General features: G+C 39.1%; 1 protein-coding gene across 1 annotated transcript in view; it reads right to left on the reverse strand.

Annotated features, from left to right (window-relative positions):
• CLVS1 (clavesin 1) overlaps positions 1-11,899 on the reverse strand; it is a 100,769-nt gene extending 88,870 nt beyond the window's left edge. Inside the window, exon 1 of the mRNA XM_010158736.1 lies at positions 11,511-11,899. Coding sequence (XP_010157038.1) covers positions 11,511-11,899 — 389 coding nt within the window. The remainder of the gene's footprint in view (positions 1-11,510) is intronic.
• Between the last annotated feature and the right edge of the window lie 3,076 nt (positions 11,900-14,975).

The following is a 14,975-nucleotide window of genomic DNA, read 5'->3' on the forward strand; positions in this document are numbered from 1 at the left end:
ATAGTGGGGTTAAGCCTTGCTTTATTTTTTCATCCTAGAGTGTTAGGACCCAGGTTAGGGCTGTAGTAAAAAATGAACAAATTCACATAGGATGTTGGTTGCTGGTGAGCACAACTGGCCAGGATGAGTGCAATGTCCTTTTAGATACATCACACAATAAGGGGTCACCCAGTTCAACAGCAGTGTTCTGGATTGACCGGGAAAGAGGTTTGATGCAGCTGCATTTAAAGTCTATGCATTTTATTTCGTTTGACAATTGCCTGTAGGTTACCTCCCTGCATTATATGTTAATACAACCTTGGCTATTCACTGTCTTTCCCTGACACTGGTGCAGTTGAATAAGATAGCACAATAAACTCCCTAAAGTTCAAAACACTCTACTAGGACAGTACTTTTGGCTTGGTAGGTCCAGTAGCATTCAAGAACAACATTTAACATCCTGGAGAGTAGATAATCGTCTCTGCCAGAGCCATATCCCCGTGTATTTCAGAGTTAAGAGGGTGACTTTAATTAAATTTCCTTGGATGTGGCTGCCAATTACAAGGGTTTCAATTACAGGAGTTCTGAAGGCTCTCTTTGTGCTATTCTCCTCAATGGCAGCCAACAGGACAGGCCATGTGTCTCTCGCATCAACTGGACATTCCCTCCATGAGCACCACATCTGCACTCTGACATTTCATAAACAGCCACACGCCGTACTTCAGAAACCCCCTCCCATGGGAAAAATCGACAGTAAGACAGACACAAGAAAGCGCCGTTCTCACCCAATGCATCTACATACTCCTCACTATTTGCTTCCTGATACTTTCCTTAATTCTTAGAACTTCTTTTATTCAGGTCACATCAGAAAGCCCCCATTGGAGGACTATTTCCAGATGGGCTACCTACTCAGAGATTCTGCAATTTTCCACATCACAGATAAGCAAAACAACCTTTTCGGAAAGTTAGGATACCTGCATTATTTAGTGGTTTCAAACAAGTTCTTATCCAGCAAGAAGGCTGCAATAGACCTTGGAGACAATGGGTTTTTTGCACATTATCACCCTTAGCACACAGTGAGTGGAAGGCACAACTCCATCATAGGAACAATGACACAGGAAGATCATAAAATATCAGAACTATCCATTTTCAAATATATTTGTGGCATAAAACAGCCAGCATGTATTCAGAATCCCAGATAGAAAAATTGCTTTTATATGGCACTTCTTATTCTTGTTGGACTTTTACATACCAGAGTTTACTGATACAATGTTTATGTTCTTAAATTGCAAGACATCTTTAAGCACATTCTGAGTTAATCCTCCTCAGAGACTTTTGTACAAAGTAAAATTAATCCTAGAAAAAGGGGTTAGGAAGTTACCTGGCAGCACCTTTTGCATTTCCTGCACTACATCATTGTAAGTATCACAGAATCACAGAATCACTAAGGTTGGAAAAGCCCTGTAAGATCTAGTCCAAACATCAATCCAACACCACCGTACCCACTAGACCATGTCCTCAAGCGCCACGTCTACATGTTCCTTGAACACCTCCAGGGATGGTGACTGCTAGTACTAGTGACTACTAGCACCCCTAGTTTGACTTTTCGGTCAAAAATCCAGTAATGAACAGTCCTCAGAGTGCTTCAGTTACCTGTTCAGGTCCTGAACTAGCTTAATCATTGCAAAATGTGTTCTAATTTTCAGAAATCCAATTCTTTTTAAGATTAGTTAATTTGGTTTTATTCTGTATTCCCATCCCCAGGGAAATGGAGAAGTTTTCACTCTCACCTTTTATTAGGGTAAACTTTTATATATGTAGGAAGATTCATATCCCACCTCCTATTGTTCTCAACCTTTATTACATTGTCATATTTTCCAGACTTAGTATTTTACTATTCTTTTCTTGACTTAGCTCAAATTTGTCTCTTGTGCTAGTACTTAGGTTACAGGTCAGATGAGGTGAGTAAAGGTGAATAACTGCTCATGTCCTGCAGACAGGATTCCTGTAATACAGCTCAGAGATATTCCTAAATCCATGGTATCACCTTACTGTATCATTCCATTGGTAGTCCACCCTGTACCCCCAAATCCTTTTCAGTCCAATCAGTATTTTCTCCATTAATTAACCATTAATATCTTATTTAATAAACCAAGAGGTGAGAAAATCCCAGTAGAGACAAACTTGTCAGCCAGGACTAAACCAGTAATGGGAGGTATGTCTGGTGTCTCACAAGGCTCCTTGGCCTTTAACATGGATTCTATATTTGATATGCCTCTTTTTGAAATAAAACCCAAAATGATCCTGAATTACTTTTAAATGAATCATGTAAAATATTCTTTGAAAGAAATTGAATGTACATGTCCCAGTGTATACATTCTAGCAGAGAATAATAGTAAGATGCTAGAAAAAGGGAAAGCTTTCATTGGCAGCTATGGCATACAAAAATTGCCATTTTCCCCAGACTTGCAAAGCTCTTTTATTCAAACAGAATTGAAGGCTTTATCAGAGTGAAACTGAATTTAAATTGCAGTAGCCAGCTAAAAGTGGCTTACATGTAAATGAGAACCTAAGAAATGGAAAGATTTCCTACCATCTCTCCCTAGGTCAGAGTTTATTCCTCTTTTTTTTATCTCAGTTTTCAAATTAATGTTGCAGTGCATTTGGAAGCAGGATTTTTCAGCAGTCTTTTTCTCTTTCGATATAAATCACATTTCTCCTTTTGTACTTACACAACAGATGGGTAGGATTATCCCTGGGAAAACAAGGCAATGCATTCTTATTCAGAAACCTCGCAAAGTGAGAACAGCTTAGAGGATCACAGGTCCAAAATAATAGGAGAGGTTGGAGGTGCCTTAGATAAAGTTATCCCACTCTGGTGTGGATTTTCTGGTCAGAAATACCTATACAAAATAAATTCTGTGTGCTAACACATACCCCAGCACTCCAAAGGAGTATCGGCACCACATACACTCTGCAGATTGATCTGTGCATATTTAATATACATCAATGGCATCTCTCGGGTTGACTGAAAGGAAGCCAGAAGGAAGGAAACAGTGAAAGGTTTGGTACTGACAAGAGGAGCACATGTTCCTTGATCACACTGTAGCAGTGGCCTTGCATGTGTTACCACTGTTTTTCACCTTTATTACTTCATTCATATCTGAACGTAGAGAATTCGGTTCCTCTACTCACATGGTATAAAACCAGTGGAGCTGAAATGATGGCTTTGTGTAAGGGAGCACAGGACTGTCCATGGGAACGAAAAAGGAAGACATGTAACTGGAACTCAATTAACGAAACCATACTGGCCTAAAAAGGTTGAATAAGTCCTGAGCTTGCTGTTTTGTTAGTTCAGTCCATCAGCTGCATGTCTTGTATGTGAGAGTGCATGCTGAGTAAAGCACATGTGAGAGAGTTTCTACTGGATCAGACCAAAGGTTCCTCTGGTCCCAAATCCTTGTTGTGACAGTGGCCAGCAGCAGATCCCTAACAAGGGGCTTGATACACAACAAGTTGGTAAGGTTAAAATAAAACACATACTAATTTACCTATGAAAAGCAAATATTTCTTCTTATGTATATTGATATGTTAAAGTTTCAATCAAATCCTGAATTTTGGCTCTCTGAAAATGTATTATGGGATGTTATATAAATAATCCAAATGTGCTTTTCAAATAGATTGTTATTGTTCATGCAGCATCATAACATTACTTGGTGCTGTGATTTATACGGCGTGTATGGAAGCTAATAGGCACCACATGTGTTAATGCATACGCAGACTCATGCTATCCACTGTGTGTCTGCAGTCTAAAAGTGGAAAAGTGACACCATTGTCCTTAAAGAAAAAACACCACTGAATATATTTGCATATTACCTTTCCCTTAAAAATTAATCTTTACCGATGCAAGTTTGCTCAGCATGGGCAGAAAATAGGCAGTTGCATAGGATATAGTTCCGGCAGGATGTTAACTGACTGGCTTTGCCCTCTGTCCTCTGTTACAAATGGACCCTCCAGGAAGTTTCCAGAGGTGAGATTAGCATGGTCTGGGAGTAAGGGATAGCTGTGTTTTACTGCCCTTGTTTGCTGGACTTCTTAAGAATAAAAACTGTGAGAGTGCCATCAGAATTTTAGACAAAGATTTCCTCTTCCTCAAGGAGTGATTCCATTTCTTCTCTTTATGAACCAAGTCTGCAGACATGGCGTATTAATTATGATGCTCCACCCCTTTTTATGGCTTACCCATGTCAAAAGAGGCAAAATATCTTTTATGGAAGAGCTTTAACAACTCAGATTTTAGGCTGGATTATTGGAAGGTCTTTACTCCTCCATCCTTTCCCTTGGACTCTACCTCTGTCTGGTCTGTTAATGTTTTAGCTGCCTGTGACAGGTGAGTGCCTGTACCAATTCATTCCTCCTATTATCAAGACCATCCCAGAAATACCTGCTCGGAGCACTCTCAACAGTGCAGCCACGGGAGCTGATTTCTCCCATGTCCTCCAGCCTTTCCAAGGTAGACAAGCACCCCAAAGGAGGGTGACGGTGGTGGCAGAGTAGAATTTACCCCAACATGCTGTTCAGCACCCCCACACACACCTGGACATTCTGACCAAATTCATGCTATCAGCTGTAAGTACTCTGGGATCACCCAGCTTACTAATGGTTCAGTTCCCAAACATCCCCCATGCTGCTTTGAGGGTGTTGGAAGTGGAGGATGCTCAGCATCTACCAGGGTGTAGTGAAAGAAGCAACTATTTTTTTTGTAAAATGCAATTGATATAGAGGCTGAGACTTCAGAGGAAAGAGTCTAAAATAAATCATGGCCTGGGGAAATAATCTATCAAGAAATTATTAGAATCCAAAAATTTAAAATATATTTAAGGATTTCAGCTCTATATCTCCACTCTTTTCTGATGCTTCTACTGCATGTAGCTTATTAAATAGGTAGCCAGAGAGTTAAATTTTTTCCTCCCTTGACTCTTTGCAGTCTGTTCCTGCTGCCATGCATGAATTTTCCTTAGATCTTTCAATTAGGCTGGCAAGTTAGAAACTGGTCAGAATATCAGATATTTATAAAGCTTGATTTAGGAAACGCATCAACAAAAAAAATCTGATCTCTTCTTATAAAGTCTCACCTCAGAAACCTCCTATTTATGAGGTTATAAGAGGTCATATATTCATGGTTACCAGCTGTTCCAAAGGGTCAAAGAGCCAAGTGGGATGTCTTATTGTTTGGCTTCGTACTATTCTGTTGATATAGCTCTGTTATAATCCTTTGCAGAAGGCGGCTGTAAGGATGACATACACAGACCATGTAGGAGTATGGGTCATTTTCTAGGGACAAGGGACACGGGCTATGACAACCGTATGAAGTTTCTCTTTCCTGCCACCCAGACATAAAACCCTTACACAAAATTTAGGTCTTTGAGACAGTCTGGGAAGGAAGGGTGTGTGTGTGGGTATGTGTGCATATGTGATTGCTGGGTACATGTGTTTGCATGTGTGTATTTTTCTTAATTAACTGTCTTTCTCTCCAGTTTATAAAGCTTGAGGATTGGATTTGATTTCTTTTCTCCTCAGGAGGGGGGTGGCACAGAGCCACTTTCCAGTTCGCCCTTTGTTTCCCTTTGTTATCCCACAGGCCTGCTCTAGCAATTGCCTGTCTCGCCCCCTGGCACTGTCCTTCATAGCTCTTCAGTCAGCCCTCAGCCCCACACCATCCACTCACTTTCTCTTCCCTCAATATGTTTTTGATTGCCTTACCCCGCCTCCACTGATTCTTTTTTTTGCCCTTTCAGTCAGGCCTGTCTTGTTCTTCAACATATGCTTCATAACTTTCCCAGCTGTTGTTTTTCTTTCTCTTTTTCAGACATTTTCTCTCCCTTCTTTCATTCCTTTCTCAGCCCTATCCAGGACTGTCATCTGGGTATGTCATCCTCCTGTCATTCATATGGACTACAACACCCTTCTCAAACTTGACTTCCATAATAAATGGTACTAACTGAATTAAGTTGCTGTCTCCAAGCAAATTAAAACATTTCAAAACACAGCTCCTTTTCATTCTCTTTGTCCGACATTTAATTTGCACATCTGTTACTCCCTGAAATGAGTATTCTGCTTATGCTACGCTTCCATCCTCTACTACTCTGAACTCTGCTACCATTCCAAATTAGCTCAAATGTAATACGAATTATTTTTTAATACAGTGTGCTTCTAGGCTACTTATTGGTCAATGCAATGCTTGAACCGCAGCCTCAGTCTGCATTACTATAAGCATCTCCCAACACAGAAGCACTATTTCTCAACCAAACACAAAGCCTGGCTATGTAAAAATGATTCTGGTGGTAGGGCTGGCTGTATTTCAGCCACAATCTCTCATAAACAGCTATGAGGCTGAGTTATTGCCATAGTTTTCCTGTGTCCATAGATCAGTCTCAACAGACGTTTATTCCTTCATATTCTATTAAGTATCTGAGATGATCCTTGAAATATATTGGAATAATCAGCATTTGCGGCATATTCGTTTATACCAACAGGATCTGCTGATGATAATATCCTTGCAATTACACCACTATGAGCATTCTTAGCAAGGACATTTTTTCTTTCTGTTGTGATCCCTTAAAATATTTATAACTGTCGGTTTACCATTATGTCAGAGTATTTTCCTGCCCTTTAGCCTATCTCAATACACTTTCCTACAAAATGGTAAGTGTCTGGCATCTGACATTCCTTGGTTAATAAAAGAGAATTTATGGCTAGCAGCTGACTTGGAAATGTATGTTGTAAACAAAGCAGCAGTTTTTTTCCATCTGATTTACAGAATTTTTGGAGCTATTTGACAGCTTCTAAGACACAACAGTCCAAACACAAAGACAGAAATTAATTACTATTTTGCTGCAAAAGACAATGGGCAACCTTCTTCCCCCATACCTCAAGACTCTGTTTGCAGAGGATGAGTATGCAGACCATGTGTCATAGCTGGAGATAACCCCTGTTCTGGCTCTCTACACAGAAATAAATCTTACTCTGATTAAACAACCTCGAAGGAAATATCTTTACTTGGAAGATTAATGAACACCTTCTGCTGAATTACTTGGTCACCCAAACTCCCCATCTCCCGGGTATATGAGCAGGATATACCAGAAGGCAATAGCAGACCTAGGAACAGCTGCAGTAGTTAGTGAAGGCTTTACTCAATCCAACAGCCAAAAAAAGGCACTCTTACCTGACCCCTTTAAACACTTGAATTTCACTAGAGGTGCATCAGAGGAGTGAGGGCTTTTGGTGAGGCTGATGACATGAGAAAGACTAAGAAAGAGTATTTGCAATCCAGCACATGGCACATTTGTGTTCATGTGAAATCTGGCTAAGCTCTCATCAGAATTGTATATTTGTATGTACACACATATTTGTTTTACAAACTAGGATTTTTTTATGATGCAAATTATTCCATTGAAAAAATCCCTGACAAGATCAGTTTGACATCCTTACCTGTCTTTATTACTCAACGATTTCATTTAAAAAGAAAGTGCTGTGTAATCAGTGGTATATGTGAAGCTTTGTGGGTTTGGGGCGAGTTCACACTTTGTACTTGGATTATTCTGCACCTCTGAGCTCTGACCAAAGTGAACGATGGTCATCCCTGTGTGGATGCTCTAGTGTACAATAATATAGCTCAAGGTTTTTCCTCTCCCTCAGCGTGGAACTAATCTGATCTCCTTCTTTTCTAACCATCTGCTCATTTTCACTTATTCAATACCTCTGAAGTTTTCTGTTCTGTATAATATGAGATTAACATTAACTAACAGATCAAAAATATACTCTACAGGACTTAGAGAGAAAGTGATGACATCAACTCTAAGAAACCTGTGTAAAAAATAGAGCAAAAGCAAACCAGTGTATCACATGCTAAATGAGTGAAAACCTGGCACCAAGACAGACCTCAGCTAGTGATTTGGAGATAAGAATTATCATTTCTTGTTGGTTTTTTCCCTAGTCACTAAGGAGTTTTTGTTCAGAACAATAATTACCATCTTTTTTAACAATGTAGAAGAAAAATAAAATTATTGCAAGTGAACTTTGAAGATGTCATAAAAACCGTGCAATGATAATTGATGAGGAGGACAGGTTTAGCTCTGCAGAAGAGCGTGAATCACATGCTAGACTGTGCCCACATTATGGATGAGAATGCATGACACATTTACCAGTGGTGTTGGTATTTTAGGAAACAGTGACTTTCAAGCAGATTTGAGATGAACATGAGCTCAAAATGTGATAGAGTAGCTAAGAAAACAGTGACAATCTTATATCTGAAAGAGGGAAATACTGAACAGAAGACTGTGAAACGGTGTTACCACATGATGGTTTATTAGTGAAAGTTTGTATTCAGTTCATTTGTCTGCACATTAGCAACAGCACTAAAGTGATAGAAAAGGTCCAGAAAAGAATGATGAAGAGTATTAGTGGCCTGGAAAATCATGCTAATTCTGAGAGTAAAGAATTTCAATCTATTTAAGCTTTGGCAGCAAAAATATGCTGCAAGACATTAAGCTAGTGCAGTACTTTGTAAAACATTATCTTTGCATTGCTGGCTGCCCACAGGTATGTTCTTTACCATGTGGAAAACACAAGGTTGTTTTGCCCTCAAGGAAAAGGAGGTTAGCTGTTTTACCTTCACCATGGTTAAAAAGGAACACAAGAACCACTCCTGCAGAGTAGCTAAGGCATTGTCTCCTTGTTGCCTGACAATAACTTACCCTATGCTGCTACATCTTCTGTGTATTCAGAAGTAGGTTAAAAGATGAGGTGGTGAGGACACAAAAGTACGGACATGGGAAGCTGTCATATTTTCGGAATTCTTTTTAACACAATACAGCAGCTGAAAACTGAAGCTGGAAACCCTGAGACTGGAAATTAAAACCTAGTTTTCCAGAGCTATTAGATCTATCGATTACATTCTTGAAGATGAAATTACAAATGTTTCTAAAAGCTCACATAGAAATTTTATCTTTGATACAGGGAACCCCTTAAAAGCAGTCACATTACACAAATAATGATATTTCCTTTAAAATACCAATGTATTGAACCAAAAATTTTGGAGGCTTCTTCTTCCTCCTTGATGTGTGATCTCTACAGCCACCATACTGCCAGCAGTATAAATGGTAAAAATGTCTGGGCTGGAAATCAGGTTATGGATTATATCTGTGCTGGTTTTAAATGACACTTCATAAATTGTGATTTCTCTATCAATCATCCCTTATAAATTACAATTTAAACATAATGCAAGAGAAGACACAAGCAGCTGCAAATGAGATTAAAGTTAGGAAAAGCATGCTGAAAGCTGAGCTCGTACTTTTGCATGTCAGTGCCACAGTCATATGAATAGATTGAATTAGCATTCAGTTGAAATGTAAGTTTGTAAACATCTTGCCATCACTGAAGACACACCTATAGGTAGGTTGTCTAAGATACACATATGTAAGATATACACAATGCCTGTTTGTTTGAGGGATTTTGTGAAATATGTATGAATATGTACTTTTTCTGATCGATAACCTGCTTCCCTGCTGCTTAATAGGACATTGCACATCATTTCCTTAACAACTTTTGCTTTTGTTGATGCCTTTAGGTAGTAAAAAAGGAGGAGGTCATCCCTCTATTTACATACAGCCCAAATCCTGTCCCAAATCCTTGTAGCACTTGCAGTGCTGCAAAAGCTCACAAAACTGTCACTGTCATTTGCTTCCATAGAGGAGTTGAACATCAGTGGCTGAAGAGAGGTAGAATTTGATGTGATTTTTAATTTCACTGAGGAACTTTAGGAAAATATATACTATCCTATTTGCCTCAGCCCTTCTTCTTGAAAGTTAAAATTACAATTTCGGAAACACGGTATTTGTCATGCAGCTCACTTTGGTTTTTGCACACAGACACACATATACATGGATGCATATTAAAGGACTTGCAGAAAATGTGAGCCAAAATCTGACAGAAATCAACATTCTAGCAAAATCTCAGTGCAGAAGACTTAGACAGCAGTACTCTCAGCTTTCCAAGAGCAGGACCTGATGTAGGAGGTTAATCGCAAGGATTCATTTTGTTGAGGGATCAGAAACCCAAAGCTGGCTCTGTATAATACCTAAATCCCTTAATGCAACCAGCAGAGACACAGTGCTTCTCTCCTCTAAAGCTGATACTTTCTATTAATTTAAGATACCTGTTCATTCATCTTTCTTTCCAGTCCAGTTGCTAAAGGAAGAGTTTCGTGGTTGGAAGAAAGGCAAGTTCATTGCTCAGAAAGGCAGGAGATAAACTAGAGGCCCTTTTGTAGTCAATAGGACTTTTATCACTGGCTTCAGTTCTGGATTTCACTGAATACTTACATATATGCAAAGTTACACTTCTGTAACTTTGTATGTTTATTTTCAGATGCAAAGGAAAATTAGAAATACTTCTGATCTCTGGAGATGAAAGGTTTTACCAGAGTACAACTAACATAAAATATTGCAGGCATAGGTGTATTGTTCTCTAATAATTTCTATAATCTGAATTCAAAACTCCAATCTATGGACTCCTAAGGATGAGACACTTCCACAGACAACTTTAGCCCATGCCAAGACAAAAGTCCTATCTGGAAAACATCACAATTTATGATACTCAAAATCTGAATATGAATTTTGCTTGTTGATCTGGTTTTTATCAAAAATCAGCAGAACACATGGCAGTCCTATAGATGATTACATTTCTCCATCTCACTGTGAAGGCAGGGAAAATGGAATGGAATGACTTCTGACAAACAGGACAATATAAACATGATATTCTTGGACTAGCCCTTTTTCTCTCTATCACTTCAAATAGGTAGTGAAAGCTGACTAATCATGTTAACATTTAGGGGCATCATTTTATCATAATGGCTAGGAGATATCTTTGTTCATACTATTCTGTAAAGAAATGGCCTGAACAGAAAAATAAGATCTTTGTGACTCTCCTGTTTATAAGACTAACAAGAATACACTAACGAGAGTGTGTAGAAATTACAATGCAGTTTGTGGAAATCTAAGAACATAAACTGTAATTCTTAAATTAGTTAAAACAACAAAAACAAATTATCTGTTAAGAAATATGGAGAGAAAATAAATATGGTCAATTCCTTCTGCACCAGAAGAACTACAAGAACCCCCATATGTTTGGAGACATTTGCTTTCTGTCAACCTGTCTGTGATATTGCTGAAGCAATTATATAATAAACATTAATGTATTTATAGCAAACAGACACTGGCGAAAAACTGGAAATATATATGGAAAAAAACTTGGGCTACTTGTCTGACACACTGATAAGCCCTTATATCTCAAGGGTGTTATGTCTGAAGAATGAGAGGTGATCAGATCAAAAGAAAGTTTAGTGAAATGGACTCATGGTTGCAAAATATTTTACTGGAAATGGCCATGTGACTTCAAGTATGGTCACAAATATTCCATTACAAGTTGAGTGTGAGTGTATGTAAAAAGATAAGGACGCTATCTACATTTACCTACTCTGATCCCAGTTGGCTGCAAAAAGCAGAAGAATCTTCCTGCCACAGTGGTCGCGATTTTCCAGTACTCCGGGGAACCCGTCTGTCAGAGCTCGTTTGATTCCTGGATCATCAGCCTTGAAGTTCTTGAACATATCCAGGTTTAATTGGCGGTACTGGAAGTACTGAGCCAGCAGTCTGAAGGCCTCAGTTTGGTGAAACTTTCTGGCTCGGAGAAATCTCAAGATGAAGGCATCATCTGTACGTAAAAACCCAATGTCAGGTCTCGTGATGATCATGTCCCTGACTTGCTGGATATCCTGATGCAAAATGTCTGGGTTTTCATTCAGTTCCAGGCGGGCTTTCTCTATAGTCTCTGGACTAAGTCCAGCTTGTAAATGGGTCATCTCTGCAAAAACCTCTTTTCCAAATCCTTGACTTCAGATATTTTAGTAGGAGAAGTGCTGATCCCATGCAATTGTTGGTCTGCTGTGAGCGTGAGCCATTCAGAAGCTTTTTGCTATCAAGCTGATACTGAACAAATGAAAGCAAAGGGCTTTTCTTATTCTTGCAGGAAGAGTAGCAGGCAGTTCACATGTACTATAATCCACCCAAAGGAAAGTGCTGTTTATTCCATCACTTACTAAAAGAAAAAGCAAATATATAAAAGAAAGATTAAATATGTATATAAAGCTTACACAAATGCATTTCTGAACTTTATATAGCAATAAAATTCCTCTGCGCACTTCATATGTAAGAGAATAGCAAAACAAATCATTTCAGAATGGATACATTTAAGATAAGGTAGTCACTGACATCTTGAATGTATATTTTCAAGCTTTCGGAAAGGCAATCTGACTAATTGATGATTAATACTAAGCTGTATCAATTTACTATTAGAACACTTTGCAAAATTGTCTTATAGAAGCGTGGGAGTTCCAGCATCCCATAACTTCAAGCCCAGGATGACAAAAGCAAAAATAATAGCAATTTTTTTCCATCCTTAAAAGGAGCTACATTTCAGCTTCCTAAGTATGTAGATTTACACTTACCATAATAAGTATAAAAACTGTTTGATTTGGTTTTATCATCCATACTATCAGCTTGTAGCTTTCCTTGAATTAGCTCCTGAGCTGATTGTAAAACTGATTAAAAAAACCCCAGAACTCCAACAACATCAGGAGCATTTTCTACTTGGAAAAACCTCATTGACAACATTTTCCATTGAGACTTAACACATCTTCGTGGGAAACTTCCCACGAATAAAGTGTTTGATTAATTTAACCTGACAGTATTGGTGTTTTAGTTGAAAAGACACGTATTTTTTCCCTAGTTGGGGTTTTTTTTAGTATCTTGCATCTTTCCTGAATACATAGTTCTGAATTTCATTTTCATTCCTGTACTTTATCTAGAATTTGTTTGTACAAGTGTTAGAAGAAAAGCTGCTTAAGCTGTTATGTATGAGCAAAACGGTACAGTGAATCTCTTACATTTCAGTGACATAATTAGCAAGAGGCTGTCATCGAACTCTGTGTAGTTACACTTGTGTGAAATAAGATCAAGGTCTATTCCAATGTAAAATGTGTGTGAAGAAAGCTCAAGATCCATCCAATTTTTCAGCCATCACAAAAACAGACAAGCAAACAAAAAAACCCCACCACTTAACTGATCTCTTTCTAACTTCTGAAAAAGATAAATTGGTTTAAAAATTAAAAGGGAATCCCTGAGTGAAAGACATAGTTTATTGCATTTGAAGAAAGCTGTTTGGAAAGTTATGAATTATTTATAGCAAAACAACCATTTCACTTGGCTAATCCCCTGGGTTCAGCATTCTCATACCAAACAAAGGGGACGGCAGCAGCCAGAGCATTTCTTAATCCAGGGCCTGCTCAAAGTTATATTGCAGGACCTGGAAGCCAATCAGCACAGGGGATGCCAGAGTTCCCTGTTCTGTGAGCTTGCATGTCATTGATAAAAAAATACATTTTAGATGCCACAGCTGCAGCTCCAGGATGAGATCCCAAAATTTGAATACAGAGAGTTTCTGCATATTTGCTTAGAGGACATTAGTGGTGGGAGATAAGCTTTTCATTTAAGAGCCATGTGCATTAGACTTTTCTGTGGATGGTACAAAAGACAGTTTGTTAAGCAGCCTCTTTCTGTATTCACTGTGGAGCTGGAATTGAGAAGACCTACCTGCAGGGCAGAGTATCTGGTGATTCAGCAGCCTGGGAAAACTTGGGGAGAGGCAGAGCTTGGAGAAAAGAAGGCTGGCTGCCTTTGACAAGTCACTATGGAGTGCAAATGTTTCCAGAAAAATAAGCCCTGAAGTTTTGAGGGGGTAGTGTATGGGTGCAGATTATTCAATTCTTAAAGACATATGAGTTGTTTTAAAGGTGAGCAGCATACATAAAAAATAAAGTAACAGTTATTTGATTTCCTCTTGCCTTTATTAGACACAATTAGGAGAACGCTGATGGTATATCGACTGAATTCCACTCATGTAGGCCATGGGAAAATCAGGCCAATATTTTGTGCTTAAGATCTGAAATTAATGGTGACATTAACATTTTCTTGCATAAATCATTTTTTTCAGTTACAATTGCCTCCATGAGCTAGTTTGGGGAGCTCATTGTGCTTAAGTGGGAGAGCGCAGAGTAAAGATTGGTTCTTTTCCTTGTTTTAACAAGTTGCACAGTAAGGAGGCTGGATGTGTTCAAGGGTGCTCAGCAGAGGGGTGGAAACAAGGAGATTATTTGGGGCCTGCACTAGCTCTGACTGAGGGCTGACTATATGAATTTGAACACCTTCGGAGGTCCTGTGACTTAGAATTACAGAATCACAGAATCATAGAATGGTTTGGGTTGGAAGGGATCTTTTAAAGACCATCTACTTCCAACCCCCCTGCCATGGGCAGAGACACCTTCCACTAGACCAGGTTGCTCAAAGCCTCATCCAGCCTGGCCTTGAACACTTCCAGGGATGGGGCATCCACAGCTTCTCTGGGCACCCTGTTCCGGTGCTTCAACACCTTTATCATAAAGCATTTATTCTCTATATCCAATCTAAACCTACCCTCTTTCAGCTTAAAACCATGAGCACTTGACCTGTTTCTTCAGGCTGTAGTAAAAAATCTCTCTACAACTTTCTTATAAGCCCTTTTGAAGAACTGAAAGACCACAATAAGGTCTCCCCGGAGCCTTCTCTTCTCCAGGCTAAACAAGACCAACCCTCTCAGCCTTTCATCACAGGAGAGGTGCTCCAACCCTCTGATCATCTTCATGGCCCTCCCCTGGACCTGCTCTAACAGGTCCAAGGAGTTGCGGCAGTTAAGGGTAATGCCACTGGGTTCATCCATTTTCTGAGATTTTATGGGAGTAGACCTGTCCCTTCCTCTGCTCCTTTTCTGACTCCCATCTCCAGCAAGATGCTTCTTTCAAAATAAGGCCAATTCATTAAAGCTCAGCTGTGGTCTACTCCAGA

Source organism: Eurypyga helias, unplaced genomic scaffold, assembly GCF_000690775.1.
Source record: "Eurypyga helias isolate BGI_N326 unplaced genomic scaffold, ASM69077v1 scaffold689, whole genome shotgun sequence".
NCBI classification, from domain to species: Eukaryota; Metazoa; Chordata; class Aves; order Eurypygiformes; family Eurypygidae; genus Eurypyga; species Eurypyga helias.